General features: G+C 45.4%; 2 protein-coding genes and 1 long non-coding RNA gene across 5 annotated transcripts; 1 reads left to right on the top strand and 2 right to left on the bottom strand.

The window, feature by feature from the left end:
• Window positions 1-5: 5 nt before the first annotated feature.
• Window positions 6-22,642, top strand: LOC143695085 (uncharacterized). Of its 3 annotated transcripts, none has more exons than XR_013183996.1 (5): window positions 6-140; window positions 3,034-3,167; window positions 3,673-8,876; window positions 17,392-17,525; window positions 22,510-22,642. It is a non-coding gene; the product is annotated as an uncharacterized LOC143695085 (long non-coding RNA). The 3 variants fall into 3 exon arrangements; XR_013183995.1 differs by lacking the exon at window positions 22,510-22,642 and adding an exon at window positions 18,031-18,269 and having other exon boundaries at window positions 6,029-8,876; XR_013183994.1 differs by lacking the exon at window positions 22,510-22,642 and adding an exon at window positions 18,031-18,269.
• LOC129125253 (fatty acyl-CoA hydrolase precursor, medium chain-like) lies at window positions 2,331-11,615 on the bottom strand. Its single transcript, XM_054640606.2, has 14 exons — window positions 11,468-11,615; window positions 10,100-10,292; window positions 9,286-9,430; window positions 8,709-8,842; window positions 8,220-8,373; window positions 7,250-7,351; window positions 6,317-6,421; window positions 6,131-6,184; window positions 5,516-5,656; window positions 5,346-5,432; window positions 4,223-4,370; window positions 3,906-4,037; window positions 3,503-3,575; window positions 2,331-3,076 (listed from the first exon to the last, which is right to left on the bottom strand). The coding sequence occupies exons 1-14, from the start codon at window positions 11,538-11,540 to the stop codon at window positions 2,902-2,904; spliced, it is 1,716 nt and encodes a 571-aa protein (XP_054496581.2). The 5' UTR covers window positions 11,541-11,615; the 3' UTR covers window positions 2,331-2,901.
• LOC129125215 (fatty acyl-CoA hydrolase precursor, medium chain-like) lies at window positions 16,691-25,854 on the bottom strand. Its single transcript, XM_054640547.2, has 13 exons — window positions 25,712-25,854; window positions 24,459-24,651; window positions 23,647-23,791; window positions 23,067-23,200; window positions 22,578-22,731; window positions 21,607-21,708; window positions 20,672-20,776; window positions 19,875-20,015; window positions 19,704-19,790; window positions 18,581-18,728; window positions 18,264-18,395; window positions 17,861-17,933; window positions 16,691-17,434 (listed from the first exon to the last, which is right to left on the bottom strand). The coding sequence occupies exons 1-13, from the start codon at window positions 25,782-25,784 to the stop codon at window positions 17,260-17,262; spliced, it is 1,662 nt and encodes a 553-aa protein (XP_054496522.2). The 5' UTR covers window positions 25,785-25,854; the 3' UTR covers window positions 16,691-17,259.

The following is a 25,854-nucleotide window of genomic DNA, read 5'->3' as shown; positions in this document are numbered from 1 at the left end:
AGTCCCGGCACCGATTCACCACACTGCTGCGCTGAAAGGCACTGGGTGGCAAATCCACGAAGCGAGCAGCATGACCAGCCAAACTTTCCACTCTTTACAGCTTTTAGCAAACAGAAACATTAATATGCATTGGTTACAAGGTACGTAGTTCCCCTATTAATTAGTATTCTCTCTTCTATTGGTTAATGAGTGTCTCGCCTCTCCTGCTGATCACTGCCACGCTCTCTCTTTCTCCTCCTTTGTCTCGCTGCTTTCCTGTGGGCCGCTCCGAGAGTTGGTGCTCCTGACCTGCCCCTGTAAAACTGCCACAAAACGGCTTCCCCCACAGCTTTTTCCTTGGAACCAGTCTTAGCCTAAGGCACTGTTTACTGCCTAGAGTTAGGGTTACACCTAGAGTTAAAGCTAGGGTTAGGGTTTTGAAACCACAAAGCCCAGAGCTCCAGGCACACTGCAGCTGCAAAAGGCATCCCAAGGGGAACACAAGACTGCCACAACCTGGCTTCCACCACAGCTTTTCCCTTGGAACCAGCCTTAGCCTAAATTCTCCTTTACCTGCTCGGAGCTGATTCCACGCAGTTACTGAGTGGCCTTGGTTTGTTCCTTGTCCTCGTGGCTGCTGAATTCTGTGTTCTCGGGTATCAGTGGAAATCGGTCTCCTGATCTCTGTTAACTTCCCACGGGGCTGAGATCATTGGAACCTGTCCAGCCCCAAACCTTAACAAGGCAATGCTGCTGACCAGGAATTTGTGTTTCTAACAGCTGCACATCACTTAGAGCTTGTTGGCCGCTCTGTTTCATGGATTAAATCTCCCTCCTTGTTGATCAGGTTTGTAAGGTACAAGTTATCAAACAGCAAACAACATGGTATCTTAATAAAAATTTGCATATTTCACACTTAGCAACAAGATGATGTGAGAAGAGGGACTGGCACAGAACAAATATACTGACCACCTTGGAAAGGCAATTCTAGTAATTATGGATAATTAATAAACTTCAAAAGAAAAGATGAAGGCTTTTATTGACAGAATGTGAAAAACAGAACAGCAGCAGTTCTTGCAGAATAGTGTCAGTAAATATACTGCTGAGAATTTCTTCTACGATAGCTGCATCTGGGAATCTGAACCAAGTGACCATGAATACTGAAGCTAGGAAATAAAATGAGGTTTGGGACATAAGGTAAGGATCTGCTGTTTAAGTGTGGCCTATACTCTGTGGCCGTGGTGTCATTCCTTTCTCTTTAAAAGTGTGTACCAGTCTTTATATTTGGGCTTTAAAATCCACAGATGGACAGAACACTTCCTCTCACACAGTCAGAAACGACTTTGTTCTCATGTATGCCCAATGTGTGCCTCCCTTCTACCCAGGAGTTATACTGATGGTTCTGCATTCCCAAAGACACAGGATTCCTTCTGTCATGTCAGGATAATGATTTTTGTGAATGTACAGGGACTGACACATTGATTCAACAAACGCACCACTAATGGACATAAAGGCTGTGTCAGAGCAAAAGAAGGGAAGGGGTAAGAAATGTGTGGAGAAGTGGCAGCATGGTTGCTGCAATTAGCTGTTCCTAATTGCCACAGCTGGAGTTTTTCACAAGTGATGGAAAATGCAGAAAAGGGGGTGGCCAGGTAGTGCAGATGGCACTGCTTGAGATCCAGAGGTGTGCAAAAGCAAGTGAACCCAGGGGTGAGCAGGAAGAAGAGGACACCTGCAAAGGGTCAATACCTGCAGCAGGAGCTTGGGCTGTCCCTGTGAGAGCCCCCTGGGTGCTGTGGGATGTGGGAGCTGGGCAGCAGTGCAAGGGGTAGTTGGAGTGGGGCTGTTTGTTTGTTAATGGCCATGAGGAGAGCTCTCCTGGCTTCCTGGATTCCCACATTGTTCCTCTGTATCCTGCTTGCCATGTAACCTGGCAAAAAGCCACTTGCCTCCCGGTGTGCCCTGAGCCCTTCCCCAGCTGGGGGAGCCTGGGGGTGCACACTCTGCACATCAGCAGATCTTCTCTCTGGTGCTGCTGAGCCAACAACGTGCAGGGAGCACCACCAGCCTTTGCTCCCCCCTCTGCCTCTGTGGGCATCTGTCCTGCCAGCAGTGCATGCTCCTGCAGCCCCTGGACTGGGCAATTGCCAGGAAGGAATGAAGGACACCCAGTCACACCCCAGAAGAGTCTGTGGAAGAGCCTTAAGCCTCAGGTCCTGCACAGACACCTGAAAAGATTCATACCTGAAACCATTTGTGTGGAAGAAAGAACCTGGGCACGTTTCTGGCTCCTCGCGTGTGCCTTGACCTCTCGGAATGAGCCTCCATCAGTTAAGTGAAAGAAAAGGAAGTTCCAAAAAATCAAAGCAACATTTATTTAGAACAATTCACAAAGCAATAAAACAGGTAGAGATTTTCTGTCCTCTTTTGTGAGATGTCAAGCCCACCTCACAGGCGTAGTTTGATGGATGCTCTGCTGCCTACAAGCTATTTCCAGTTAAAGAAAGCAGAAAGAGTCCCTAGGAAGGACAACTGGCCATGCCTTTCTGCAAGAAGAAGGGAATAAGCATATAAAATATTCTGACACTTATGGTATAGTCTATATATATAATTTCTTACAGATTTCAGTTCATTTGCCCATTCCCACCTCAGTATTCAGTTTTGATTTGCCTTGAGTAGGTACCATGGTCTGTCTGGACCTGGACAGATTGTTTTTTTTTTTTTTTCTGCTTGCTTCATTAAATAGTGATTTTCAGTCTGACAAACATTCTGAATGCCCCTTGTTTCTGTCCCTTCACTGGGATTAGGACAGCAGATTACACAACAGTGAGTTAGGAGGTGATTATTACTCTGTATGCTGACAAACTCATTTTGTTTGACTTTCCTTTGGGCTTTAAAAGCAAACGGTGCCCTCCACAGTTCTTATAAATCTGTGTGTTTTCTCCTTCCAGTCTGACTTTGTTTCATGAGCTGTGCCCAAAACTGCACTCTGTGTTCTTTCAGTTTCTTTGCTGCCTTTTGCTCCAGGTCTATTGCCAGGTATTTTTCCTCCAGGTCATACTGAGGCCAATGGACCAAGCCCTCTCCGTTGGGATTTCTGGAAACAACAGAAGGACAAGTTAGCTCTCCATTTGCCAATCTATTGCTGTCTGACTGCTCAGGTTCAGAGCAGTTCAGAAAACCAACAGGTGAGCCCAGCTGATGTGATTCTGGTACCTGAATAAATGGACAGTATTTTATGAAAATGCTCATCAGTGGAACAGCAAAAGTGTAAAAGTTGCCATTCATTTTAGATCTAAAACTCCATTGCAGATGGAGTAACTGCTCTTTAGATTTTTTCTTCCTCATTTCTGCTGGGTTTTATTGGTTGTTTTAAGACCAATAAGAAGAGATATTGCTTCAATATTTCTCTTAAATTCTGTCAAATTTCTAGAAGCAGCATATAAGTACTGCTTCAGGCAGGTAAGTACCTTCTGGGCAGCACAGACTGAACTTGAGCTGTAATTAGCACTGTGATTCTCACCCATTTTTAGCAAAGTTGGTCCAGTATCTCATAACAGTCCTGCTAAGTTCATTTTCTTCTTCTGTAGCCCCTCCTGCAAAGGGAGAGATGGAAGGGCCACATTAGAAAGTAACTAATGAGTATCAGCTGTATCAATTGCAACACTTCTCCTGGTTGCCCTGTTTTTCTAGGAGGTTTTTCTAGGAGAGACCTGCAGATGAATGATGTAATGAAAAGTATCTGCTACTGAAGACAGAAGATGCTTATGCTCATAATGATGCTTATGATATATAAGGTATGCTTATAATAAGTATAATGTTTTTGAAGCATATAAGAGAGAAATTCTATTCTAAAGCCCTGCAGTAATTGAAATGAGACATAATGAGGGTCTAAAAGGAAGATGGAGTACATATGGGTACATTACCAGCTAAGAATGGCTTTCCAAAGACAAAGGCAATCTCAGCTCCATGATCTGCTTTTACAAACTCTGGTACCAAACCTTCCGCGGAACTCAGCCGATGTTGGAATTCATAAAAGTAGACTGGGTTGCCAGCATCTAGAGGATACAGAAAAGTGCTGGTTTGAGAGCTGAAAATACTGCTCCAGAGATGATAAACTTTCATGAAAAACTGTTTTGGTTAAATAAAAGCACTGTCAGTGCTCTGGATGGTGAAAAGTGCTGCACACTGTCCACACCAGCCCCCGACAGAATTGTACAGCTGTTCTGAAGCTGCTGGGTACCTCTGTGGTATCTGGCCACTTCCACAGATGAGATGACAAAGTAGACATCTCCCATTGCATCCAGGAGGCCATCTCGGACCTGAGCAGGGCTTTCTGCATCCCCCATGTACTCCTTGTACACTCTGTCAACAACTTCAGATGTAAGGCCCTGAAACAGCAATGAAAAGTATTATAATGATGATGAATGTTACAAGGAGCAACAGCAGTGGGTGAGTGTGGCCTCTGCACATGCCTGGCTAATCCTCAACAACAGCTTTCAGAGAAAATCCCCAGCTGTGTCAGAGTGTGGCTCAGAGCTCAGAGTGAAGTTCCACAGCTGTGGATACAGGTGATCTTGGGGAAAAGAGGGATGCAAGATCAAAGGATCAACCACCTTTAGATAAGCGGCAGTCAGTGATGCTGACTCTTCTCTCTTCTATGGAAACACCTTCACAACAGCACAGAAATCCTGCTGGATTTCATAAAATCCATTGATTGTTGTAGATAACCATAATTTCTCCCGTTCAGTACAAGCTTGGGCTCTGCATTTCCAAGTTCCTGGTGGATGTTTGTGTCATTGAATGATCCTTGCAAGTACTGGCCCTGCTTCTAGAGTCCTTAATTCTTACCTCATAATCTGTACTTTTCTATGGATTAGCTTCAGGAGAGCACAAAGGCACCACAAAGCCAAGAGATTTGTAAATTACAGGGAAGCAAAACCTCGAGAAACCTGAAGGAAGGTGTCAGAGCACCCCAAACCTCTCAGGCTGTCCTTTCCAGTGCCCAGCTACTGCTTTAGGAGGTTGTGTCCCATAGGTGTCCTGCCAGACCTGCTGCTACTCTGCACGTCTTGCATAACTGGGAGGATCTACAATATCCAAGAGACCTTGTTTATGGACCTGCATCACTGCTGGATTCCCACAGAACTCCTTTGGAGGAAGATGGACATTTAGGCTGGAAATGGAGAGGGTATTTGCAGTCACTGGAGGTAACAGGAATGCAGCACATGTGTGCCTGTTTCTGCCCCAATTCAGGGAGCTGTCCAGCACAATGGCATTTCCCTGTGAAATGTGTCCCTCCAGGGGTGAAACCAGCCTGACCAGCCAAGCAGCAGCACTGGCTTATTCTGAAACTGGTCTCTTACCTTAATGAATACTGCTAAGTTGCTCTGTAAAATTTGACGTGCAACATCTTTATCCAGACCATCCACAAAAGGAGGAAATTTCATCATCTGTGTGATACAGAGAATCATACTATTAAAGAAGCCTCTATTTACAAAATGATGTTTATATATCAACTTTATAATTCTCTTACCATAGGAAGTAGATATCCAAATTCACAGTTATTTAATCCTATGATGTATGGGACAGCATTGATTGATTTTTCTGAGAGTAATTCCATGGGACTCTTTGGAAAAAATTCACCATCTACACATGCACTGATGAAAAAGAAATCCTGAACAAAAAGAGAAAAAAGAAAGCTTCATTAGTGCATTCATTTTGCTTCTGAAAGTAGTTCAGATTTTAACTGCAGTTCCAAAGTGAAGCCAAAAGAAAATACAAAAAGTAATGATATCCATGCCATCTTAACATTTTCTCAGACTGATCTACTGCTCTAGGAAGGAGGTTCTGTGAAGATTAACATTATATTTCTAATGTTTGTGAAGCAGAAGTCATTATGTTCAATTTACATCTTTCCTTTTTGAATTATGGCCATGGATTTGTGGAACAGTGGGGGAAAAACCACTTCTGTATTGAAGTTTCAAAAGCACCTAAGCAATGTGATAAGAACTTTTAAGTTGGACATAATATATAGTTTGATTTTCAGGTTCTCCAGAATCATCTGTGCCATTTTCTGTTCCTTGCCCTGGTAGAGCACGACAGCAAACCACAGGCAGCTCCAAGTGCATGCAGAATGAAGGGCAGGAACCTGTTTGCACTTTTCCGGCGAGGTGTCATTGCAGATCTGCAGTGCTGTCATGTCCTGAAAAAGTCAAGAACGTCAGATTTTACAACCTTCTTCAGGTTCTGCTAATATTACAGCCCACAAAGAGTATTCTCTGGGATGAAAAGATCTGAGGTGTCATTTAAATGCAAGAAGAATCATTTCACCTACCATTTTTTGAGTTATCTGTAGTAGTTCTTCTTCTGTTTTTCCTCTCAAGCATTCAACCATTGCAGCTGAACTGGATTTTTCACAGCCAGAGACAGCAGCAATTTTCTGCAAGCAGTGAGAACAAACAGTTTTGGACACATTTCCTCTGTCTGGCTCTGTGAGACACCGAGTGCAGCAGGAGCAGCCAAAGCTCCTGCACAAAGGGTGCTGGAGCCTGGCTTGTCCCAGCTCCTGAGAGAGGGCACTGGAAGCCCTCACAATCCTTCACACCATGGGCTGGGAAGAAGAGGAAAAATCGGACTGCAGGTTTTTTTGATACAGAAATATTCTGAGACAATGCTGGTAAATAACAGGCTGGGCTGAGAAGGCTGGGTGACATAAAGGAGTTAGAGAATAAACCATCTGCAACAGGGAGCACATTCTACCACTCTCAGTGATGTCTTTTTGGCTGGAGCAAGAGCTGTCATTAGAGACAGCTGTCTCTCTTATGTCCCAGCTTCCAGGTTCTGGAAATTGTTCCTTGCAGTTGAAGAGAAAAGAAAGGGCTGGAAGCCTGTAGATCTCAAAGTAAAAAAACCCAACTGAATAAAGTCTTGTTTATTTGCACACTACAGGCATCAAACAGGAGGGGAAGAGAAGAGTATTCAGAGTCTGATACTGGTTTCCAGCCAAACAGTATAAATTCAGTTTTTTGGAAGACACTACATGTTACAACATTCCTGGACTTTTCATTCTTTTCTCATTGGGAAATTTGGGTGTTTGAAAAGCAGCACATCATTAAACATGTACTATTTGCACACAGAAATACTGTCTTTAATGACTGCTTTGATCCACAAGAAATGTGAATTCACATGATTCAATATTTTGGACTGAACAGTGTAATATATGCAGAACTATGTGGAAAAAGGAATTAAAATTCCCACCAGTACCCACCTGTGCATCCTCCTTAGGCTGGTCAGTGAACAAGCCCAGGGCTGCAGTGCCACTCTCTGAAATGGCCTTGTGGAACAAGCCCTTGGCCAGGGGAGATAAGACCTGTGAGAAAGCAAGGACAAGCATGACAAGCACTGTGTTCTCCCCTGGCATTTTGGGTTTCAGTATCAGCAGAGGCCATTGGGAGCATTTGGAAAGGCCATGTGCTAAGAGTGTCCCTGTGCAGCCTCTGGCCATAGCCCAGCTGTGCAAAGTGCTTTGGCAGCCCTGGCAGGGATGGGGAGTTCAGGGCCTTTCCCTCCCCCTGCCCTTTGCTCCCAGGGCCTCCCAGCACCGCCCTGCAGGGCAGGTACAGATGGGATGTGCCCAAGGCAGGCTGGCTCTGCTGCAGAAGGGCAGGAAAGAGCTTCTGGCCCGAGGAAGCAGGGATGTGTATGCCAGGTACAAGGAAGCCTGGCTGGGCTGTGTGAGCTGTACCAAAGTGGCCTCCTGGAGAAGGAGAGACTCACAGCCAATGTGCTTCGTGTTGGAGTAAAGATTTTACACAATCACAGGGTCACAAACTGCAGGGCTGCACCAGCTACCAGAACTATTCACCTCAATCACTTTGCGCTGTCAAAGCAAACAGAATTGGGCAAGAGTCCACAACTCCTCCTAAAGGACTTTTCTCATGAGATTAGACCTTGAGGGTTGTTTACATTGGGAAAAAAACCCAAACGGACCAAAATTTAATTCAACAGATGAGTAATGACATTCTCTTCCTTAACCACAACATTTGAGCATGAAAATGACACATTTTTGTCATTCAAAAGCTGTGTTGTTTTGCCTTGTTGTGTTATCAGAGACCCAGGTGATGTGTCACTGTAACCCCGTCCCTTTTCTCTTGCTGACTTCCCATGCAGATACTGAAAATGGATGGAGGGGATTTTTTCCCCTAAGTAATTACAATTCAATATTACTGTGAACTTACAAGAGCAGAAACACTGATTCCTCCTGCAGATTCTCCAAAGATAGTGACAGATCCTGGATCTCCTCCAAAATGCATGATATTTTCCTGAATCCACCGAAGAGCCGCCACTTGGTCTAAATATCCCCAGTTACCTCGGGCATGCTCATCACCAGTGCTGCAGGGAGAGAACAGATTTGTTCAAGTGCTCAATGCAAGCCAGGAGGCAGAGGAAAGTACAATCTGTGGTGGGAGAAATCATCTGCCATTCTCTGCATAGAACTTCCCTCCACGACTGACAAATGGATGGCTGGGGCATCGCTGAGATTGGAGCAGCAGCCCCACAAGAACAGACCTGGAAGCTGCCTTGGCACTGGAAATTGTCCCCAGTGCTGCAGGTGCAGTTCAGAAATGTTTCTTTGCATAAGCAAGTCTTCTGCACTTCTCTTTACAAGGGCTTTGCACACATCCTTTTAGAAATCACTTAGGAAAAACTGAGATCAACCAACTTACCTAAAATATCCAGCAATACCTAATCTGTACTGAATTGCTACAACCACCACATTGTCAAATGCTGCAAGTACTGAGCCATCATATGATGAAGCTGCTCCAAAAACTAATCCACCTCCATGGATCCATACTAGGACCTGGAAAAAGGAACACAGGATCAACCCAGCACAGGTAAGAGCCCCCAGTGAGAAAAACTAAATATAGCCCAAGAAACAACATTTGGTGCTATTTCACTCCTGATTCTTTCAGAATACATTTCACAAATTGTAGAAATCATTCAAATCTAAGGCCTGCAGGGCTACAAAATGGCACTGCTTTTGTTAAATGCTTACAGTGTGTCAGTGCCCTGTGACTTTGGACAGATCCTTTGGATTAAATCAAGCACTGCTTAGCTAAATGGCAATACAATTTTACTTGTAAAATAGAATTGTCTGTCTCTTTAATTCCAGCTAATATTTGCTGGGACAAAGCATGTAAGTTGTTCATCACTACAAAAGTGGCCCTGCATGTCTGCTTATGGCAGAGGTTGAAGTTTCCTGTCAGATAATTTTCCTCAAGTTGTTTTAAGGATTTTGCTTACAGGCAGCTTCTCCTCTTCTCCTGTAGAAACAGGTGTGTAGACATTTAGGTACAAGCAATCCTCAGATACTTGCAGAGCAACTTTCTCTTTTCTGTTGGTAATCAAGTCTGAAAAATCCTGTCCTTGTACTTGGTCCTGTAGACACCTGAATAAATACAAAAGTAACAGGCAAGCTGAAACTAATTAAATCCTGAAAGCAGTGAAGAGAAGCTTTTTTGTACTTCCACAACAAAGTGCCAAGCAGAAATTGATCTGCAGCAAACTTTTAGATTGGTATGTGAAATACATATGAAAATATAAATGAATTATTTGAAGTCTCCAATCGCTTTTTCCATTGCAATGGCAGATATTAGCCTTGAGACACTGAAGAAGGCCAGTAGGACAAAAGGAGTGAGTGAGACATTTACAAGGTAGATTGGAATTGCTGTGCATTTCCTATGTGCCCTTTTAAGCACTTGACTCGGCAGTTTCCCCCTAAGGCTGTGTTCCAGCATTTCCTCAGCTCCTTTCTGTCCATGCTCCAAAGGTTTCCAGGGATTGGTAAGGGATGGCCAAGTGCTCCTGAGGCAGAGCATTGTCTGTAGGTGCTGCTCCATCTCAGCTCATCTGTGATGCCTGTCAAACAGCAGCTGCTGGTACAGAGAGCAGCTCCCAGAGTGTCTTTAGAAATGCATCCACTGGGACAGCTGCAGGTGCAACGAGGGGGGGCACCAAGGAATTTGCCTTCATGGATGGCCCTGTGAGCACATCAGTGTCATGGAAGTGCCCAGAGTTTAACATCATGAAAGGTTCAGTGGTTTGGTCATTGCCTTACATTGGTGGGTAGGAAGTGGCATCTCTGACACCTTCCCATGGCTCAGGTGGCTGGGGTTCAGAAAACCTCAGTGCTCCAAGTGGAGGCTTAGCAAAAGGAAGTCCCAAAAAGACATTTACAGTCCTGTCAGCTGTGTCCACTTGGAATTGGTACCCTCGGACTCTCCCGTATTTGGTCTCTGCTTCTGGTTGTTCTGTGGGACAGCAGCACAGAATCACATCACTGGTCTGTTTGTAAGCAATTGCTAGATTTGCTACTTAAATATACACCTTTTGTGCACTTAAACAAGTAGTTTTTATACATAAAGCTTCAACAAACTCTCATCAGCTTTGACACTATACTGTCTTAATATGCTATATTATTTTACTCTTTTTTTTTACTAATTTGATTACTCGTGTTTACTCAAATAAATTTTACTAGTGTTTACTCAATTAAATTTTAATTTTATTTTTAATTTAATTTTTATTTTATCTACACACTTTCACTTTTATCTTTATTAAATCAGTAGAGCTGCCATTATTACAGCCTTCATTTTGATTGACCTGTATGTCCATCCCTTTCAGGTATATAATTTGTATTGTCGTACCACACACGCATTGGTGGTTGCATAGAGATTTTAATTTTTTTTTTTTCAGCCCTGGGTGGTTAGATAAAAACCCATTTTAAGATCTGTGTGCAAGTTCTAACATCAAATACAGATGTAGTACTGTGGCTGCTCAGCCTCAGCAGGCAAGATTTTGGGACAGGGATTTGACTTTGCTTATTGCAAAGGAGGCAAGTAAAACAAATGACTGAAAGCAGATTAAAAACAGAAATGAATTTTTGCTTCTGCAGCTCAGTTTGTGTGTCCAGCTCAGGCCAGGGATTGAGCCCAGCTTTGCCCAGGATGTTTGCCTGGCTCAGTCCAGGGTTTGTGTCCATCCCTACTCAAGATTTGTGCTCATTTCAGCCCAGGGTTTTTGCCCATCCCTGCCCAGGGTTTTTGCCTGGCTCCAGCCAGGGTTTGTGCCCGGCTCAGCCCCAGTTTTGTGCACATCCCTGCCCAGGGTTTGAGCCCATCCCTGGCCAGGGTTTGTGCCCTGCTCCCAGCCCAGGGTTTGTGCTCATCCCTGCCCAGGGTTTTTGCCCATCCCTGCCCAGGGTTTTTTCCCATCCCTGCCCAGGGTTTGTGCCCATCCCTGCCCAGGGTTTGTGCTCAGCTCAGCCCAGGGTTTGAGCCCATCCCTGCCCAGGGTTTGAGCCCATCCCTGCCCAGGGTTTTTGCCCATCCCTGCCCAGGGTTTGAGCCCTGCTCTCGGCTGGCCCCGGGAGGCAGGTGCAGGTGCCGTGTCTCCTGCAGGTGCCCTGGGCAGTATCCCCGGTGTTTACCTGTGGCCAGCAGCGCCGTGCCGCCGAGGCAGAGGATCCAGGCCAGCAGCGCCGTGTCCCTCGCAGCTGCCATGGTGCCACTGGCACCGAGCCCGCGGGCCGGGCCTTTATAGGCTCGGCCTGGGCCGCCTTACGCAAGGCAAACCCGGCTGAGGCGAGGCAGCGCTCGGGCTGCGAGCCAGGCCGGCACTGCCGGGCTGGGCCCGGGAGCGGGGAGCCCTCCTGCCCACGGCGCTCCTGCTGCCTCCCCAGCGCTCCTTGGCCACGGCATTGCCAGAATCCCGGGCCCCGCGGGCTCCAAGTGCTTTGGAAACGGCCCGGCATTGCCGGGAGCGCTGTCCTGCTGCTGCAGCACCTCCGGCTGCGGCTCCGGGGGAGGCTTTGCTCAGCCTGCCCCGCACACACCTGCAGGACACCTCGGCTCTGCTCGCTCACATTCACTGCCTTTGGGTGCTGAGATCTCCGTGTGGGAAACAGTCTAGCCAAGACCAAACCTATAGCCCTGCAGGTGTACTTTTACTGAAGTAAATGTGGAGTCATTTTTATTCTCAGAAAAGCATTTTTCTGACAAAACCCCCAATACTAGGAAAACCCCAGCTTTTCCTGCAGGGTGCAGGAGGCAGCTGTGACTCAGTTCTGTGTGTTCAGGGATGTTTGGAATAGTGTTGCAATGCAGTAACAACCAGAAAGAGATGAATGTTTAGCTTTTGTCAAGTTGGAGCAATAGTAAAGGGTTGTATTTGGGTGGTAACTCTATATCTAATGCCTCTGGAAAATCCAGAGGATTTATTTCAATACATTGCACACCTATAATTGAAGGATGATATGAAAAGGAGAGAAGAGAATAGCTGAGTAGAGATTTTCTGCTCACATTAACTAAGAGGTTGTGTTGGTTTTATGCAGGTATTAGGCTCTGCCTTTTTCTTCTTTTTTTTTCTGACTCAGTAGCTCTTGCCCCAGAAAGTTTGGCAGTTTTGCAATTTCCGATCATGTGAATTCTCAGTTGTCAGAACGAGCATTTCAAAGACTCTGATGCGTTTCAAAAGCTGATCTGATGACAGAATGGTTTGGATGTGAAGAAACCTGCAAGCTCTACTCATGCCACCTGTGCCATGGGCAGGGACACCTTCCTGTCCAAGCTGGCCTTGGGCACTGCCGCGGGTGGGGCAGCCACAGCTGCTCTGGGCAGCTCTGGGTGCCAGAGCCTCAGCACCCTCAGAGGGGGGAATTTCTTCTGTGCATCTGATTTAAACCTACCTTAGTTGGTTTGAAGCCATCCCCCTTGTCCTGTTGCTACATGCCCTTGGCAAATGCCCCTCTCCATTTTCCTTGGAGGCTGCCTGGGGCTCCTGCAAGGGGCTCTGAGGTGTGCCCAGAGCCTTCTCCTGTCCAGGCTGAACATCCCAGCTCTCTCAGCCTGTCTCCACAGGAGAGGGGCTCCATTTCTCCAGATCCAGTCCTGCTCACACCTCTTTTTACAGCTCAGTGGCTTACAAGAGCCACAGTCTTCAAATTAGTTTAGCACATCTCTTTTGCTCCTGTTAGTGCTGAGTGCTGTGGCTGTGCTTGTGCACTTTACTCCAAATGCTCCTTGTGCACTTTACTCCAAATCTTCCCCTGTGTATTTGCACAGGTGTGATTTACAGTGCCTGGAGATAAACCCCAGCCAGCTTTAACCTGGCTGCTCCCAGGGCAAACGGGTGGCAGGCACTGCAGGTGACCCCAAGCAGTGCTGGCTGTGTCTGCAGCCTGTGCTGGGTTTGTGGTGGCTCCTGAGCTCTGCCCCAGTGCCCTGCCCGCCCTGCCAGGCTGTGCTGGGTGCAGCTCCTGAGGCTGAGGGCACGGCCAGTGCTCACTGTGCACTGCCAGATGGGCAATGCTGTGAGTCTCAGCTGCTGAGAAAACAATGAGGACTGTAAACTCACGGTAAATTATACTAAATACACTGAAAAAGATATACCTGTTCAGAGAAAATTCCTGTAGAGGTTGCAAGTGAATATTTTGCTTCTAGTTCTTTGGTTTCTGGTGACCTACAATTTACTAACAATGTTTTCAGCTATCACATGGGAATCAAATCCACCAGATATCTGCTGTATTCCAACAAAACCCCCTTCCTCTAATAATTTCTCAAACATTTTTGTGGTTCTTAAATGTGATGGTATTATTTTCAATTTTGAACCAGCATAACTAAAACTCCACAATTTTATAAATGTCATCAAAAATCAACAGGACCCCCACTGCTGAAAAGTCTTCTATGCAGATTCTGCAGTTGACAGCAGCTTTAGCTACAAACAAATCCAATGCTGTCCCCAATCCAGGCACAAGAGGCCAGAAGTCCTCACTGTAACCCCTTAGTTAAATATTTCACTAAGAGATATTTTCAGTAACCACGCTCAACAACTGTTTTTCAGGCAACCTTTACTAAACCTTCAGGTGTCTTTCCATCAGCCAGCTCTCTAGCCAAAATCCCTACAAAAATTAAACTCCTAAAAATGCCACTGAAATGGAAGAAAAGCTTTAGGCCTGTAAAGGGGAAAGTGTGGAATGTCATGATCTAAAGTCCTGCCATTTGGCACAGATCTTGCATCAGAGATTGACCATCCACTGCACCTCCTGGAGCCCATGAACACGGCTCAGTCACTCAGAAGCAGCTGAGCTAAAAGCACCTTGGAGTAACTCCAGCTTTGGCAGCACTGGGTGCACTGCACAGCGCCCCAATGGTTCCTAAAGGAGCTTCCAGCCAATTGTCACCATTCAGGTTTAGTGAGAGTGCCATTGAGATTCTCAGCCAGCATACAGGAAAGCACACAATTCCTTCAGTTTCACCATGAACTGCAGACCTGTTCTCACCTTTCTGCCATCATCTGTTCCAAATCAAGACACTCTCTCTGCTGATACTCCTTCAGTAGCTTATCTGCATGATCCGTATCAAGGAAACCCATGTAATCTTCCTCCTCCACAACATTAATGTAGAAGGGCTGGAACACAGGAGCTGAACCAGCCATTGCCATCAGCATGTCCTCACTGGCTGCAGGATGTGTGTCCTGTAGAGTGTGAGAACCTTGGTAGAGTTGAAGCAGGGGAAGGCAGGGTGGCTCTGGGGCTCTGCTGAGCTATGTGGGGTAGCTGGTATGTTGGTGTTGCTTCGGCTGGTGCTGGTAAATGTTTTAGTTTGCCTCTTCAGTGCCCATGCTCAGGAGCTGCTGGTTTCCCACGGGGCTTGGTGAGAGGGTGTCCTGCTCTTAGCCACTGAGTGATGGGGTGCCATGTGGTCAGCACCATTTTTTTGGCAAAGGCAGGTTTGTTTGCTACAGTCCCCACGGTATAATACTCCTGCATGATTTTCCCTCCACCCTTTGCTTGGCGGAAACCCCTGCAAGGGCTCTTCCCACGCTCTGAAACTTACAATTGGCGTTTGGAAATGTAGAAAGGCTCAGAGAAGCTGTGTCAGTGGCAGTTTCGGGGAGGGCTGTTGGCAGCAAAGCATCTGTGGTGTGTCACAGTGTGTACCAAGCAGCCACGCAGTGCTGCCCTGCCAGCTGCCACGCTGCAGCTCTGTTATCTTCCCACGGGGCTGAGATCATCGGAACCTGTCCAGCCCCAAACCTTAACAAGGCAATGCTGCTGACCAGGAATTTGTGTTTCTAACAGCTGCACATCACTTAGAGCTTGTTGGCCGCTCTGTTTCATGGATTAAATCTCCCTCCTTGTTGATCAGGTTTGCAAGGTACAAGTTATCAAACAGCAAACAACATGGTATCTTAATAAAAATTTGCATATTTCACACTTAGCAACAAGATGATGTGAGAAGAGGGACTGGCACAGAACAAATATACTGACCACCTTGGAAAGGCAATTATAGTAATTATGGATAATTAATAAACTTCAAAAGAAAAGATGAAGGCTTTTATTGACAGAATGTGAAAAACAGAACAGCAGCAGTTCTTGCTGAATAGTGTCAGTAAATATACTGCTGAGAATTTCTTCTACGATAGCTGCATCTGGGAATCTGAACCAAGTGACCATGAATACTGAAGCTATGAAATAAAATGAGGTTTGGGACATAAGGTAAGGATCTGCTGTTTAAATGTGGCCTATTCTCTGTGGCCGTGGTGTCATTCCTTTCTCTTTAAAAGTGTGTACCAGTCTTTATATTTGGGCTTTAAAATCCACAGATGGACAGAACACTTCCCCTCACACAGTCAGAAACGACCTTGTTCTCATGTATGCCCAATGTGTGCCTCCCTTCTACCCAGGAGTTATACTGATGGTTCTGCATTCCCAAAGACACAGGATTCCTTCTGTCTTGTCAGGATAATGATTTTTGTGAATGTACAGGGACTGACACATTGATTCAACAAACACACCACTAATGGACATAAAGGCTGTGTCAGAGCAAAACAAGGGAAGGGGTAAGAAATGTGTGATAGAAGTGGCAGCATGGTTGCTGCAATTAGCTGTTCCTAATTGCCACAGCTGGAGTTTTTCACAAGTGATGGAAAATGCAGAAAAGGGGGTGGCCAGGTAGTGCAGATGGCACTGCTTGAGATCCAGAGGTGCGCAAAAGCAAGTGAACCCAGGGGTGAGCAGGAAGAAGAGGACACCTGCAAAGGGTCAATACCTGCAGCAGGAGCTTGGGCTGTCCCTGTGAGAGCCCCCTGGGTGCTGTGGGATGTGGGAGCTGGGCAGCAGTGCAAGGGGTAGTTGGAGTAGGGCTGTTTGTTTGTTAATGGCCATGAGGAGAGCTCTCCTGGCTTCCTGGATTCCCACATTGTTCCTCTGTATCCTGCTTGCCATGTAACCTGGCAAAAAGCCACTTGCCTCCCGGTGTGCCCTGAGCCCTTCCCCAGCTGGGGGAGCCTGGGGGTGCACACTCTGCACATCAGCAGATCTTCTCTCTGGTGCTGCTGAGCCAACAACGTGCAGGGAGCACCACCAGCCTTTGCTCCCCCCTCTGCCTCTGTGGGCATCTGTCCTGCCAGCAGTGCGTGCTCCTGCAGCCCCTGGACTGGGCAATTGCCAGGAAGGAATGAAGGACACCCAGTCACACCCCAGAAGAGTCTGTGGAAGAGCCTTAAGCCTCAGGTCCTGCACAGACACCTGAAAAGATTCATACCTGAAACCATTTGTGTGGAAGAAAGAACCTGGGCACGTTTCTGGCTCCTCGCATGTGCCTTGACCTCTCAGAATGAGCCTCCATCAGTTAAGTGAAAGAAAAGGAAGTTCCAAAAAATCAAAGCAACATTTATTTAGAACAATTCACAAAGCAATAAAACAGGTAGAGATTTTCTGTCCTCTTTTGTGAGATGTCAAGCCCACCTCACAGGCGTAGTTTGATGGATGCTCTGCTGCCTACAAGCTATTTCCAGTTAAAGAAAGCAGAAAGAGTCCCTAGGAAGGACAACTGGCCATGCCTTTCTGCAAGAAGAAGGGAATAAGCATATAAAATATTCTGACACTTATGGTATAGTCTATATATATAATTTCTTACAGATTTCAGTTCATTTGCCCATTCCCACCTCAGTATTCAGTTTTGATTTGCCTTGAGTAGGTACCATGGTCTGTCTGGACCTGGACAGATTGGGTTTGGTTTTTTCTGCTTGCTTCATTAAATAGTGATTTTCAGTCTGACAAACATTCTGAATGCCCCTTGTTTCTGTCCCTTCACTGGGATTAGGACAGCAGATTACACAACAGTGAGTTAGGAGGTGATTATTACTCTGTATGCTGACAAACTCATTTTGTTTGACTTTCCTTTGGGCTTTAAAAGCAAACGGTGGCCTCCACAGTTCTTATAAATCTGTGTGTTTTCTCCTTCCAGTCTGACTTTGTTTCATGAGCTGTGCCCAAAACTGCACTCTGTGTTCTTTCAGTTTCTTTGCTGCCTTTTGCTCCAGGTCTATTGCCAGGTATTTTTCCTCCAGGTCATACTGAGGCCAATGGACCAAGCCCTCTCCGTTGGGATTTCTGGAAACAACAGAAGGACAAGTTAGCTCTCCATTTGCCAATCCATTGCTGTCTGACTGCTCAGGTTCAGAGCAGTTCAGAAAACCAACAGGTGAGCCCAGCTGATGTGATTCTGGTACCTGAATAAATGGACAGTATTTTATGAAAATGCTCATCAGTGGAACAGCAAAAGTGTAAAAGTTGCCATTCATTTTAGATCTAAAACTCCATTCCAGATGGAGTAACTGCTCTTAGATTTTTTCTTTCTCATTTCTGCTGGGTTTTATTGGTTGTTTTAAGACCATTAAGAAGAGATATTGCTTCAATATTTCTCTTAAATTCTGTCAAATTTCTAGGAAGCAGCATATAAGTACTGCTTCAGGCAGGTAAGTACCTTCTGGGCAGCACAGACTGAACTTGAGCTGTAATTAGCACTGTGATTCTCACCCATTTTTAGCAAAGTTGGTCCAGTATCTCATAACAGTCCTGCTAAGTTCATTTTCTTCTTCTGTAGCCCCTCCTGCAAAGGGAGAGATGGAAGGGCCACATTAGAAAGTAACTAATGAGTATCAGCTGTATCAATTGCAACACTTCTCCTGGTTGCCCTGTTTTTCTAGGAGGTTTTTCTAGGAGAGACCTGCAGATGAATGATGTAATGAAAAGTATCTGCTACTGAAGACAGAAGATGCTTATGCTCATAATGATGCTTATGATATATAAGGTATGCTAATAATAAGTATAATGTTTTTGAAGCATATAAGAGAGAAATTCTATTCTAAAGCCCTGCAGTAATTGAAATGAGACATAATGAGGGTCTAAAAGGAAGATGGAGTACATGTGGGTACATTACCAGCTAAGAATGGCTTTCCAAAGACAAAGGCAATCTCAGCTCCATGATCTGCTTTTACAAACTCTGGTACCAAACCTTCCGCGGAACTCGGCCGATGTTGGAATTCATAAAAGTAGACTGGGTTGCCAGCATCTAGAGGATACAGAAAAGTGCTGGTTTGAGAGCTGAAAATACTGCTCCAGAGATGATAAACTTTCATGAAAAACTGTTTTGGTTAAATAAAAGCACTGTCAGTGCTCTGGATGGTGAAAAGTGCTGCACACTGTCCACACCAGCCCCCGACAGAACTGTACAGCTGTTCTGAAGCTGCTGGGTACCTCTGTGGTATCTGGCCACTTCCACAGATGAGATGACAAAGTAGACATCTCCCATTGCATCCAGGAGGCCATCTCGGACCTGAGCAGGGCTTTCTGCATCCCCCATGTACTCCTTGTACACTCTGTCAACAACTTCAGATGTAAGGCCCTGAAAGAGCAATGAAAAGTATTATAATGATGATGAATGTTACAAGGAGCAACAGCAGTGGGTGAGTGTGGCCTCTGCACATCCCTGGCTAATCCTCAACAACAGCTTTCAGAGAAAATCCCCAGCTGTGTCAGAGTCTGGCTCAGAGCTCAGAGTGAAGTTCCACAGCTGTGGATACAGGTGATCTTGGGGAAAAGAGGGATGCAAGATCAAAGGATCAACCACCTTTAGATAAGCGGCAGTCAGTGATGCTGACTCTTCTCTCTTCTGTGGAAACACCTTCACAACAGCACAGAAATCCTGCTGGATTTCATAAAATCCATTGATTGTTGTGGATAACCATAATTTCTCCCATTCAGTACAAGCTTGGGCTCTGCATTTCCAAGTTCCTGGTGGATGTTTGTGTCATTGAATGATCCTTGCAAGTACTGGCCCTGCTTCTAGAGTCCTTAATTCTTACCTCATAATTTGTACTTTTCTATGGATTAGCTTCAGGAGAGCACAAAGGCACTAAAAAGCCAAGAGATTTGTAAATTACAGGGAAGCAAAACCTCAAGAAACCTGAAGGAAGGTGTCAGAGCACCCCAAACCTCTCAGGCTGTCCTTTCCAGTGCCCAGCTACTGCTTTAGGAGGTTGTGTCCCATAGGTGTCCTGCCAGACCTGCTGCTACTCTGCACGTCTTGCATAACTGGGAGGATCTACAATATCCAAGAGACCTTGTTTATGGACCTGCATCACTGCTGGATTCCCACAGAACTCCTTTGGAGGAAGATGGACATTTAGGCTGGAAATGGAGAGGGTATTTGCAGTCACTGGAGGTAACAGGAATGCAGCACATGTGTGCCTGTTTCTGCCCCAATTCAGGGAGCTGTCCAGCACAATGGCATTTCCCTGTGAAATGTGTCCCTCCAGGGGTGAAACCAGCCTGACCAGCCAAGCAGCAGCACTGGCTTATTCTGAAACTGGTCTCTTACCTTAATGAATACTGCTAAGTTGCTCTGTAAAGTTTGACGTGCAACATCTTTATCCAGACCATCCACAAAAGGAGGAAATTTCAATCCCTGCGTGATACAGAGAATCATACTTAATTAAAAATCTTCTATTCACAAAATGATGTTTAAATATCAATATGGTTAGTGTCTTACCGTAGGCATTACCCATCCAAATTCACAGTTATTTATTCCTATGATGTATGGGACAGCATTGATTGATTTTTCAGAGAGTAATTCCCTGGGACTCTTTGGAAAAAATTCACCATCTACACATGCACTGATGAAAAAGACATCCTGAACAAAAACGGAACAAAGAAAGTTTCATTAGCGCATTCCTTTTGCTTCCTAAAGAAGTTCAGATTTTAACTGCAGTTGCAAAGTGAAGCCAAAATAAAATTCAAAAATTAATGGTATCCAAGCCATCTTAAATCTTTTTCCGTCTGATGTTTTGCACTCGGCCGAAGACTGTGAAGATTAACATTGTATTTCTAGTATTTTTGAAGCAGAAGCCATTATGTTGAATTATATCTTTTCTTAGTACAATATGGCCATAGATGTGTGGAACAGTGGGGGAAAAACCACTCCTGTATTGAAGTTTCAAAAGCACCTAAGCAATGTGATAAGAACTTTTAAGTAGGACATAATATATGGTTTGATTTTCAGGTTCTCCAGAATCATCTGTGCCATTTTCTTTTCCTTGCCCTGGTAGAGCACGACAGCAAACCACAGGCAGCTCCAAGTGCATGCAGAATGAAGGGCAGGAACCTGTTTGCACTTTTCAGGCAAGAATTCACTGCAGATCTGCAGTGCTGTCACGTCCTGAAAAAGTCAAGAACGTCAGATTTTACAACCACTTCAGGTTCTCCTAATATTACAGCCCACAAAGAGTATTCTCTGGGATGAAAAGATCTGAGGTGTCATTTAAATGCAAGAAGAATCATTTCACCTACCATTTTTTGAGTTATCTGTAGTAGTTCTTCTTCTGTTTTTCCTCTCAAGCATTCAACCATTGCAGCTGAACTGGATTTTTCACAGCCAGAGACAGCAGCAATTTTCTGAAAGCAGTGAGAACAAACAGTTTTGGACACATTTCCTCTGTCTGGCTCTGTGAGACACCGAGTGCAGTAGGAGCAGCCAAAGCTCCTGCACAAAGGGTGCTGGAGCCTGGCTTGTCCCAGCTCCTGAGAGAGGGCACTGGAAGCCCTCACAATCCTTCACACCATGGGCTGGGTATGAAGGGGAAAACCTCTGACTGCAGGTTTTTTTGATACAGAAATATTCTGAGACAATGCTGGTAAATAACAGGCTGGGCTGAGAAGGCTGGGTGACATAAAGGAGTTAGAGAATAAACCATCTGCAACAGGGAGCACATTCTACCACTCTTGGTGATGTCTTTTTGGCTGGAGCAAGAGCTGTCATTAGAGACAGCTGTCTCTCTTATGTCCCAGCTTCCAGGTTCTGGAAATTGTTCCTTGCAGTTGAAGAGAAAAGAAAGGGCTGGAAGCCTGTAGTTCTCAAAGTAAAAAAAAAACAACTGAATAAAGTCTTGTTTATTTGCACACTACAGGCATCAAACAGGAGGGGAAGAGAAGACTATTCAGTCTGATACTGGTTTCCAGCCAAACAGTATAAGTTCAGTTTTTTTGGAGATACTACATGTTATAATACTCCTTGACTTCTCATTCTTCTCTCATTGGGGATATTTGGGTGTTTGAAAAGCAGCACATCATTAAACATGTACTATTTGCACACAGAAATACTGTCTTTAATGACTGCTTTGATCCACAAGAAATGTGAATTCACATGATTCAATATTTTGGACTGAACAGTGTAAGATATGCAGAACTATGTGGAAAAAGGAATTAAAATAACCACAAGTACCCACCTGTGCATCCTCCTTAGGCTGGTCAGTGAACAAGCCCAGGGCTGCAGTGCCACTCTCTGAAATGGCCTTGTGGAACAAGCCCTTGGCCAGGGGAGATAAGACCTGTGAGAAAGCAAGGACAAGCATGACAAGCACTGTGTTCTCCCCTGGCATTTTGGGTTTCAGTATCAGCAGAGGCCATTGGGAGCATTTGGAAAGGCCATGTGCTAAGAGTGTCCCTGTGCAGCCTCTGGCCATAGCCCAGCTGTGCAAAGTGCTTTGGCAGCCCTGGCAGGGATGGGGAGTTCAGGGCCTTTCCCTCCCCCTGCCCTTTGCTCCCAGGGCCTCCCAGCACCGCCCTGCAGGGCAGGTACAGATGGGATGTGCCCAAGGCAGGCTGGCTCTGCTGTAGAAGGGCAGGAAAGAGCTTCTGGCCCGAGGAAGCAGGGATGTGTATGCCAGGTACAAGGAAGCCTGGCTGGGCTGTGTGAGCTGTACCAAAGTGGCCCCCTGGAGAAGGAGAGACTCACAGCCAATGTGCTCCGTGTTGGAGTAAAGATTGTACACAATCACAGGGTCCCAAACTGCAGGGCTGCACCAGCTACCAGAACTATTCACCTCAATCACTTTGCACTGTCAAAGCAAACAGAAATTGGGCAAGAGTCCACAACTCCTCCTAAAGGACTTTTCTCATGAGATTAGACCTTGAGGGTTGTTTACATTGGGAAAAAAACCCAAACGGACCAAAATTTAATTCAACAGATGAGTAATAACATTCTCTTCCTTAACCACAACATTTGAGCATGAAAATGACACATTTTTGTCATTCAAAAGCTGTGTTGTTTTGCCTTGTTGTGTTATCAGAGACCCAGGTGATGTGTCACTGTAACCCCGTCCCTTTTCTCTTGCTGACTTCCCATGCAGATACTGAAAATGGATGGAGGGGATTTTTTCCCCTAAGTAATTACAATTCAATATTACTGTGAACTTACAAGAGCAGAAACACTGATTCCTCCTGCAGATTCTCCAAAGATAGTGACAGATCCTGGATCTCCTCCAAAATGCATGATATTTTCCTGAATCCACCGAAGAGCCGCCACTTGGTCTAAATATCCCCAGTTACCTCGGGCATGCTCATCACCAGTGCTGCAGGGAGAGAACAGATTTGTTCAAGTGCTCAATGCAAGCCAGGAGGCAGAGGAAAGTACAATCTGTGGTGGGAGAAATCATCTGCCATTCTCTGCACAGAACTTCCCTCCACGACTGACAAATGGATGGCTGGGGCATCGCTGAGATTGGAGCAGCAGCCCCACAAGAACAGACCTGGAAGCTGCCTTGGCACTGGAAATTGTCCCCAGTGCTGCAGGTGCAGTTCAGAAATGTTTCTTTGCATAAGCAAGTCTTCTGCACTTCTCTTTACAAGGGCTTTGCACACATCCTTTTAGAAATCACTTAGGAAAAACTGAGATCAACCAACTTACCTAAAATATCCAGCAATACCTAATCTGTACTGAATTGCTACAACCACCACATTGTCAAATGCTGCAAGTACTGAGCCATCATATGATGAAGCTGCTCCAAAAACTAATGCACCTCCATGGATCCATACTAGGACCTGGAAAAAGAAACACAGGATCAACCAAAGCACAGGTAAGAGCCCTCAGTGAGAAAAACTAAATATAGCCCAAGAAACAACATTTGGTGCTATTTCACTCCTGATTCTTTCAGAATACATTTCATAAATTGTAGAAATCATTCAAATATAAAGCGCCTGCAGGGCTACAAAATGGCACTGCTTTTGTTAAATGCTTACAGTGTGTCAGTGCCCTGTGACTTTGGACAGACCCTTTGGATTAAATCAAGCACTGCTTAGCTAAATGGCAATACAATTTTACTTGTAAAATAGGGTGTTGTGTCTCTTAAATTTCAGTTAATATTGGCTGGGACAAAGCATGTAAATTGTTCACCACTACAAAAGTGGCCCTGCATGTCTGCTTATGGCAGAGGTTGAAGTTTCCTGTCAGATAATTTTGCTCAAAGTGTTTTAAGGATTTTGCTTACAGGCAGCTTCTCCTTTTCTCCTGTAGAAACAGGTGTGTAGACATTTAGGTACAAGCAATCCTCAGACACTTGCAGAGCAACTTTCTCTTTTCTGTTGGTAACCATATTTGAAAAATCCTGTCCTTGGACTTGGTCCTGTAGACACCTGAATAAATACAAAAGTAACAGGCAAGAGAATTCACTAAATCCTGAAAGCTGTGAAGAGAAGCTTTTTTGTACTTCCACAACAAAGTGCCAAGCAGCAATTGATCTGCAGCAAACTTTTAGATTGATATGTGAAATACATATGAAAATATAAATGAATTATTTGAAGTCTCCAATCGCTTTTTCCATTGCAATGGCAGATATTAGCCTTGAGACACTGAAGAAGGCCAGTAGGACAACAGGAGTGAGTGAGACATTTACAAGGTAGATTGGAATTGCTGTGCATTTCCTATGTGCCCTTTTAAGCACTTGATTCTGCAGTTTCCCCCTAAGGCTGTGTTCCAGCATTTCCTCAGCTCCTTTCTGTCCATGCTCCAAAGGTTTCCAGGGATTGGTAAGGGATGGCCAAGTGCTCCTGAGGCAGAGCATTGTCTGTAGGTGCTGCTCCATCTCAGCTCATCTGTGATGCCTGTCAAACAGCAGCTGCTGGTACAGAGAGCAGCTCCCAGAGTGTCTTTAGAAATGCATCCACTGGGACAGCTGCAGGTGCAACGAGGGGGGGCACCAAGGAATTTGCCTTCATGGATGGCCCTGTGAGCACATCAGTGTCATGGAAGTGCCCAGAGTTTAACATCATGAAAGGTTCAGTGGTTTGGTCATTGCCTTACATTGGTGGGTAGGAAGTGGCATCTCTGACACCTTCCCATGGCTCAGGTGGCTGGGGTTCAGAAAACCTCAGTGCTCCAAGTGGAGGCTTAGCAAAAGGAAGTCCCAAAAAGACATTTACAGTCCTGTCAGCTGTGTCCACTTGGAATTGGTACCCTCGGACTCTCCCGTATTTGGTCTCTGCTTCTGGTTGTTCTGTGGGACAGCAGCACAGAATCACATCACTGGTCTGTTTGTAAGGAATTGCTAGATTTGCTACTTAAATATATACCTTTTGTGCACTTAAACAAGTAGTTTTTATCCATAAAGCTTCAACAAACTCTCATCAGCTTTGACACTATACTATCTTAATATGCTATATTATTTTACTCTTTTTTTTTACTAATTTGATTACTCGTGTTTACTCATTTAAATTTTAGTTTAATTGAATTTAAATGTTAATTTTTAATTTTTTAAAATTTAATTTTAATTTATTCTGATGTATTTTCATTATACCCTAATTAAATCAGTAGAGCTGCCATTATTACAGCCTTCATTTTGATTGGCCTGTATGTCCATCTCCTTCAGGTATATAATTTGTATTGTCGTACCACACACGCATTGGTGGTTGCATAGAGATTTTAATATTTTTTTTTTCAGCCCTGGGTGGTTAGATAAAAACCCATTTTAAGATCTGTGTGAAAGTTCTAACATCAAATACAGATGTGGTACTGTGGCTGCTCAGCCTCAGCAGGCAAGATTTTGGGATAGGGATTTGACTTTGCTTATTGCAAAGGAGGCAAGTAAAACAAATGACTGAAAGCAGATTAAAAACAGAAATGAATTTTTGCTTCTGCAGCTCAGTTTGTGTGTCCAGATCAGGCCAGGGATTGAGCCCAACTCAGCCCAGGGTTTGTGCCTGGCTCAGTCCAGGGTTTGTGTCCATCCCTGCTCAAGATTTGTGCCCAACTCAGCCCAGGGTTTTTGCCCACGCCTGCCCAGGGTTTTTGCCTGGCTCCAGCCAGGGTTTGTGCCCGGCTCAGCCCCAGTTTTTTGCCCATCCCTGCCCAGGGTTTGTGCCCATCCCTGCCCAGGGTTTGTGTCCAGCTCAGCCGAGGGTTTTTGCCCATCCCTGCCCAGGATTTGAGCCCATCCCTGCCCAGGGTTTGAGCCCGTCCCTGGCCAGGGTTTGTGCCCTGCTCTCGGCTGGCCCCGGGAGGCAGCTGCAGGTGCCGTGTCTCCTGCAGCTGCCCTGGGCAGTATCCCCGGTGTTTACCTGTGGCCAGCAGCGCCGTGCCGCCGAGGCAGAGGATCCAGGCCAGCAGCGCCGTGTCCCTCGCAGCTGCCATGGTGCCACTGGCACCGAGCCCGCGGGCCGGGCCTTTATAGGCTCGGCCTGGGCCGCCTTACGCAAGGCAA

This window comes from Agelaius phoeniceus, chromosome 12 (genome assembly GCF_051311805.1).
Source record: "Agelaius phoeniceus isolate bAgePho1 chromosome 12, bAgePho1.hap1, whole genome shotgun sequence".
NCBI lineage: Eukaryota > Metazoa > Chordata > Aves > Passeriformes > Icteridae > Agelaius > Agelaius phoeniceus.
Note: the sequence above shows the minus strand (reverse complement) of the source record. Positions and strands in the feature narration are given on the sequence as shown.

Bases quoted from the DNA above. Each gene is read 5' to 3' on its own strand.
- LOC129125215 (XM_054640547.2), bottom strand. From the start codon at position 25,784: ATGGCAGCTGCGAGGGACACGGCGCTGCTGGCCTGGATCCTCTGCCTC. The intron at 21,709-22,577 runs GTAAGTTCACAG...GCTTTCTCACAG, and splicing joins GAATCAGTGTTTCTGCTCTT to GTCTTATCTCCCCTGGCCAA. The intron at 17,934-18,263 runs GTAATGTACCCA...CTCCCTTTGCAG, and splicing joins TGGAAAGCCATTCTTAGCTG to GAGGGGCTACAGAAGAAGAA.
- LOC129125253 (XM_054640606.2), bottom strand. From the start codon at position 11,540: ATGGCAGCTGCGAGGGACACGGCGCTGCTGGCCTGGATCCTCTGCCTC. The intron at 8,843-9,285 runs GTAAGCAAAATC...TCCTTTTTCCAG, and splicing joins GAGAAGAGGAGAAGCTGCCT to GTCCTAGTATGGATCCATGG. The intron at 4,038-4,222 runs GTACCCAGCAGC...TGTATCCTCTAG, and splicing joins AGTGGCCAGATACCACAGAG to ATGCTGGCAACCCAGTCTAC.